Raw genomic sequence first — 7,594 nt, forward strand, 5'->3', positions numbered from 1 at the left:
ATTGAAGAAAGTCTGTAGTTGGTTTCCAATAAAACGATACTATTAAGAGGTGTCCGTTAGGGGAGATTTCGCTGTATACCCTTTAATGGATATACTTCGATTGCGTTAATATTTTTTAGTAAAAATAATATAACTAATGAAATGGGATCTAATAGTCACAAATAGAAAATATTATGTAGTTCAATGTCCTTAGATAGTATAAACCTACTAGTATTACTTAAGTAGTAAAGTGCAAAATACCAAAATGTCTACTGGAAATATATTTTATTTGTAACTGCATATTGTTGAACATGAGTTTTTAAAAGATCCTTATTGTATTGCACTATTTTATCATGAACCAATTTGCTTAAAACAAACTGTTTCTTGGAACATCATTATTTTTAATTCAAACATCCTTGAACTATATAAAAATGTATCAAGTTTCTCATGGTTTATTTTTTTGAATTTGCCTTTTTTAATGCTAAAGCGTTCTTAATTCTTTGTCCAGATTTTGAATAAAACTATTCATTTTTTCCCTGGAGTCGTCTGTATTAGATTTTATCTAAAAACGAAAGATTTATGCTATTATATTAATTATGTACTATTTAATTTACATAAGCGTGTTAGAAATTTATAATAAATATAATATAAAAATATAGTCCATTTGTAAACAACCTACTGCAGCTATATAGGTACATATTATATTATATAAGTATGTCGTAGGTACACTCGCGGTGACTTTGACATACACATTACACTCATAACTAAGTGCGTTGTGTAAATTGTTATTTGAAAATTAAAATTTGAGATTTTTTCGTTACAGTATAATTCTTAAACTATAAGACATAGAATCTCACGATAATGGTCATTTTAAAACGTTAGTTGTATGGGGTGAAAAATAGGTGTCCGTTATTACAAAACCCTATCACATGCAAAGTTGGAAAAACTTGTATCCGTTCTTGTATACACTTGACATACATATAATGAACTAAATAGAGTTTCAAATTTACTATAAGTAAACCGTAATTTTTTCCATAAATGCATGTATTATTGAAAACATAAATTATTTACATAAATACATTCTATTGTACACATTTTAGATTCAGAGCAGAGCAATTAATGTATTGATTTTATAATGATTTGTTTTTTTTTGTGTTGGTGATAAAAGTAGTAGTTGAAAAAAACTTTTATTTTTAACTTCTGATGGAAAAGTTGTAATTATTGATAGGTCGAAATTTAAAGTCGATAAAAACAAAAACAGTTTATAAAAAACTGGAATTTTTACACGAAACCATTTTTTGACAAAATTGATTTTGATTATTTGTTGTAACTCAAAAACAAATAACCTTAAATTTTTTAAATTTTCACAAAATGTTTATAATATTTTCTATAACATATTAGTATATACATATCACTATTACTCAAAAACTACAAAACGTACTAACCTGAAATTTTGAAAAGTGGTTCCTTTAATGATCGAGATGTGCAATAAGAATGGATTTTAAAATTTCGAAATTTTTAAATGATTGCCATTTTATACATATAAATGGTTGCCATTCGTTACTCAGACGAATATCAGTTACAAGGATTCATCAAATTGTTGCGCTTATGGTCTCGAATAAAGAAACTATATCTTTAACCAAATGTATGAATGTAGCTTATATACTCAAAAACTACTGAATTTAATTTGACGAAAATCTTAAAGATTGTTTTTAGAAATGTCAATAATGTTTAGAGAGTAAGTAGTTTAAGCCACGTTAGTAAATAAACCAAATGCTAAATCCAATCCGCGACTTGCAGTTGCCCATATAGGTCGATATATTTTACAAAACTAGGTACACTGACGCCGTCTTGTCTGTGAACTGAGATACACTCAAACTGAGGGCGAGATATACCTAGAAAGCGTATAATATTCTATATAGAATTTGCCACAAAAAAAATGCACACGGGAGAACCCGGGATATTTAGCTAGTATGATATAAATGTAAAATATAATGTGTAACCAATGGCAACGATTTAAATAAATAAAAAAAATATTTTTTTTTGTGAACTGAAAAAATCACATGTTGTGTGAACTACCCTTTAACTACCTATAGAGGTTAAAAAAAAATCTATAAACATCCTCCAAGTCACAAGCAATCTATTATTATTTAAAGCGGTCCAGTAGTTATTGAGTCTATTAACCTTGGATAAACCAACATCAATTTTTAGCATGGAAAAATATAAAATATTGCGTTATATATATTATAAGTTTTTTTTTGTTATAGTGTACCTCAGTTCACGGTAAATCGACGTCGGTGACCTCACTTTGTGAACTAATTCAACCGAGATGGAAAATTCGCCTGTGGTGGATTGGATACAGAACTTGATATAAATCGACCATAGTTTAAACTATTCTCTATAAACTTTCCTGATATTTCTAAGAACAATTTTAAATTTTCATAAAATCAGTCAATTAGTTTTTGAGTACATAGGCTAAAACATAAATGCAACTCTCATATTTGTTTTAAGATATAATTTCTTTAAACAAATGCCACAATTTTATGAATGCTTTTACTCATCTACCTGAGTGACCAGTGGCAACTATTTATATTTAAAAAACGACTAATTTCTGCTAGGTAATTACTCTATTATTACTATCATAATTGTCACGTGTTCCAATTTTTTGGTCAAATTTTCCAAATTGTTTTCCCGTATAAACCTTATTCAAACTATTAAAACATTTTTTAAAAAAATGAACCAAAGTGGTCCAGCTGTTTTCAAGTTATGGGATTACCAACGAACAGATTTCATAATTTTTTATACTGATATCAAAAATACCTCTTCCAAATGAACCGACGCTTTCTCGTAGACACTTAACAACACGTCCTGAGCCTTCCAAATCCGACGATTCAACAACTCGTTGGCAGACAGATTGTCACGCAACTTCATCTGGGCCACATATAAGTTTTGGTCCACGGACTGCATTTTAGCATCGTCTTTTTCGACATTGGTCACGAGAGATATTGGAGCCACGCGCCCTACCGTAACTTTATCCTTATCCTGCCGATGTATTCCTGGCAAATTCTTCGCGTTCGTCAGTTCACTTTCCAAAATTGTCACATCCTGTCGAGTATTGTAAGGCCCCAGGTCGACGTACAACGATAACGATACATAAAACAATTGCATTTTACTTATATAGTAGAAAAATATACGATAATAGGAAAAATAATACATATATAGGCAATTATAGATTATTATGAGTAAGCGAATTAATTGGAATTAAGTCAAAATATACTGTAGGTTATATATTTATATAACTATGATCTTTAATGAACCTGTATATAGCATTATAGATTTTACAGTTAATATGAGCTGCAAATAAAATCATTAACAATTAATAATTTAAAGCAATAATTAAATATAAAATATGACTTTAATTTTATATTGTTGGTATACTAATTTAATATATTATGTATAATATATTTGTATAGGCATTTATATATATTATATATAATTTTAATAATATGGATACCTATTATTATATTAATTATGCCAACTTTTTTTACGATCAAATTGTCTGTCTTACAAAGATGCGGACAAGTTCACCGATCGTATGCCTGACCTCCCTTAGACAAATACATGGGAATTTATAATGTACAATATTTATAATATCTTACACACAAAATTCTAGTTGCGATGAACTGCCTACAATAAGTATACTAGGTACTTATCATCTTGATATTCATGACTGTGATGATACTCTCGGTTAAAGGCGATTAAAGAATAGTAATAAATTGTATAGTTTTAAAATAATTATATGTAATAATCTTGGTAATAATAATTAACAAATAATTTATTAAATACATAGGTATTATGAAAATAATAAATTTCACTCAGAGTAGATTGTAGAAGATTCATTCAAATACATTATTTAGGACACGATAAAACTCTAAAACAAATGACCTTAGGTACATGACATTTTTACTGAATGTTTATAATAGCATTTTCTATACACCATAACATTTTCCAAATATTATGACTTATTTTGAGCTATTTACGGACATTTTCAGTTTCCATTTTTTTTAGTTTTTTTTTCTGCAAATATCAATAAAATTTTATTTGTTGGGTAAAACAGCTTTAAAATTTAATACAAGGCTCCTACTATAATGTTACAATGACATATGAAAAATGTTAAAAATCCTTAGTCACAGTTTTTATTTATAAGCATTTAAAGTTCAAATATTGACAAAATACGAAAATTAGCAAATTATTTTGAGTTGAAAATTCATAAAAATTTTTCTTTTTAAATCTAAGATTTGAAAATGTAATACAAGATTATCCATAAGTTTGTCTATCATTATCAAAAAAAAAATGTCTACAAGTAAGTAAAATTAAATTTTATGAGCGTTAGAAATTCATATTTTTACAACATTTGATATTCCCTCGATTTCTCATGTAACGATTTTCTTATTTTGTTGTAATTAAAAAAACGTATGACTGTAGATACTTGAAAATTTCACTGAAAGTTTATATTTTCATTTTCTATACACGATCAAATTTTGAAAATAAATTGACTCGTTTTGAGCTGTTTACGGACATTGTCAGTTTTCAATTTTTTTAGTTTTTGTTTCTATAAATATCAATAATTTTATTTGTTGGGTAAAAAAGCGTGAAAATTTAATGCAAGACTCTTGATATATTATTACAATTATAGCAGATGAAAAATATTAAAAATACATAGGCACAATTTTTTTATAAGCATTTAAAGTTCAAATGTTGACAAAATTTATTAATTATTTTGTAGTTAAAAATTTATAAAATGTTCAACTTGTATATCTAAGGATTGAAAATTGAAAACAAGGCTCCACTTAAATAGGTTATTTATAAATTACTTTATTCACAATAACATCATCAAATATACTTGGTAATATCATGGGCTGACTGACTGTTTTCGCTCAGAATCGTTTTTCTTATACAATGATATTTTATCATTGAATTCAAATTTAACACCATCCATTACAGTGACCCACTTGTAACCTACTGTACAGCAGATCGACATCCACTTACCCACCTTTTTTTACTTTTTTTTTATTTTTAAGTATAGCTTATGAATAATGACTATATTTTGAAATATTTACATTTTTAAACCGTTTAGTGTCGTGTGAAATACAAAGACTTTTTTTAAATAATAAGAACCATACTATTTTATTGTAAATTGTTAATAAAGTTTAGCAGATGATTAATTTGAAAACGTTTATCCATCTAAATTTAAAATTCTAATGAATAGTTTCTGAACCATTAAACTTTATGTACTATCTTTATATTAGATACTAAGTGATATAATGTAATTTATTATAGTGCGTAATACTTAACACACTCGAACAATTTGTAAACATTATACATTTTTAAAAGAGAAATATTAATTACCATCATGATATCATGATATCCTCTGAATCTATTGTCATGGTTTATATTATAGACTCTATAATATGCTTAGTACAATAGTACATACAGTTTTAAAACTAATCGTCCAAATATCCATAAGTGCATATACACATCAAAATTTAAAAAAATAATAATGTGATTAACAATTTACAGAAAAAAGGCTGCTTTTGTTTGAGAAATATAACTTTATGTTGTGATTTTTGCGGGACCCACTTAATTTTTAAATGACATGAAAAATCTATATATTTGAAATTATGGTGTGCAAGTCTTAACTACAAATGCCAAAAAACAGAATTTGAGTAAATACATAGGTAAAAATAAAGGTGAGCGTGCTCAGTGATTCATTAAAAATAATACTATCGATAAGATTCGGTTCAATAATAATGATATTATGAAGGTGTGTCGAATAACTTTATTCAGCTTACGTTTTTCTCCTTCGAATAATCATCAATATTTTTTTGTATAATTTTTTCTCGGTTCGATTTCGATAATTCTTTAAGTGCCTCGTTAAGTAATTTATTTTCTTCCTTCAAATTGAGAATTTTTTGTTCGTGAATCGCGTTCTGTTTATTGCCTATGTCCACCTGTAATGAGTAAAAATGTATTTTACTAACAGTATCCGCAATAAATAAATGTAGGTACCATACCATTTCTTTAAGATCGAGGACATCTTTGGTACTCGCCCCTTCAACAGGACATTCAACCGCCAATGATTGTTTTTTCATGTGTAGTGAGAAATCTACACATCGTTTTAACATGTTTCTTTTAGCGCTAAAATTAAAATAAACAATAATAATACATTTATTATACGGTTATCGAATATTAAAATTACACAGAAGCATCTTAATTTATCATTTTTTAAATCAGCTACATAAAAGTACTTACATTTGTTCACTTTTATATTTATTCTCCTCGAGATTTTTCAATGCAATTTCATAGTTTTTATCCGTGATTACATTTTGTTCTTTAATGTCTGTGTATTTCTTTTCGAGTATTTGTTCTTGTTTGGAAAATTCATGCAACTTATTTAATCTTCCCACTGATATGAAAAAAAAAATTGTATTTCATTTTATACCTTGTATAAGATTTGTAACGTTGACATATTATTTTATTTGTACAAAATATAATATTAATATTACGTTTTAAATTGTACAATATGTATATACAGGTACTGTAGTGTACTACCCACCGTATATAGCAGTAATCGATTTATATTTTCCGGCTTCTCTAATGAATTCATCGTGTTGTTCTTTTAATTTACTTGTGCCTGTTTCGTCCATAGAATCGAATTCCTATATAATTTTTAAGCATGACAGACCTACTGTCATTAAAAACATTCAAATTTCAAATTATCGAAATAAGTGGTCCAAACTTGTTTTAGTTGAGCGGTTTCCGCCTTTAATTGTTTTTCAAAATTAGTTTTCTCGTCCAAAATCTTTTTTAAATATTCGTAATCATCTTTCAATTTTTTATTTAAACGATTGATTTTACCTTTTAACTTCTCGTTTTTATTATTGAAATCTTTGATCTCATCATTCAACCTGTGGAACGTGATAAGGGTTTTTTCACAAAACACCGATTTCAATATTCTACCAACAACTAAATATATAATTTTAACCTAGTAATAATTTTTTCTTTAGCATCAAATTGGATTTCAAAAAATGCCTTGCCCACTTCATTTATTTTAATTTTTTCTTGATCAATTTTATCTTTACTTGTCTGATGCATAATATCTGTTAATTTTATTGAAATTTAAAACAAAATATATTTAATACATTTAGTATGTATGCTCATGAGCTACATTAAAAACCATTGACGACCGAACAAAACAAAATTTTAACTGTAAGCATAGATACTGAACATATTATTATTTAAAAAACATGAGCCAGGCATACAAGTTTGAACATTTTCCAAATATTTCCATTGAATATAAATTGCAAATAAAATGTAATGTTATATGATTAATATCAATTAATTATTAGATTTATATAAATGTATACAAACATTTAAAAATAACACAGTACATAAATACCAACCTACTTCTTACTAGCAACCATAGATAGGTACCGTTGTATTTATATTGTATGATCTTTAATCAATCATGAACGATATCCGACTCAAAACCGATAAATATACAAAATATTTAAATTAACAAAACTATTGAAATAAATAAATAATATTATCTAAG

General features: G+C 26.8%; 1 protein-coding gene across 1 annotated transcript; it reads right to left on the bottom strand.

The window, feature by feature from the left end:
* Window positions 1-368: 368 nt before the first annotated feature.
* LOC132951998 (uncharacterized) lies at window positions 369-7,134 on the bottom strand. The gene is made up of 8 exons (XM_061024100.1): window positions 7,025-7,134; window positions 6,779-6,947; window positions 6,596-6,698; window positions 6,292-6,445; window positions 6,054-6,177; window positions 5,832-5,990; window positions 2,800-3,117; window positions 369-541 (listed from the first exon to the last, which is right to left on the bottom strand). Exons 1-8 carry the CDS (start codon window positions 7,132-7,134, stop codon window positions 461-463), a joined length of 1,218 nt encoding a protein of 405 aa, XP_060880083.1. The 3' UTR covers window positions 369-460.
* Window positions 7,135-7,594: the final 460 nt, after the last annotated feature.

This window comes from Metopolophium dirhodum, chromosome 9, assembly GCF_019925205.1.
Source record: "Metopolophium dirhodum isolate CAU chromosome 9, ASM1992520v1, whole genome shotgun sequence".
NCBI classification, from domain to species: Eukaryota; Metazoa; Arthropoda; class Insecta; order Hemiptera; family Aphididae; genus Metopolophium; species Metopolophium dirhodum.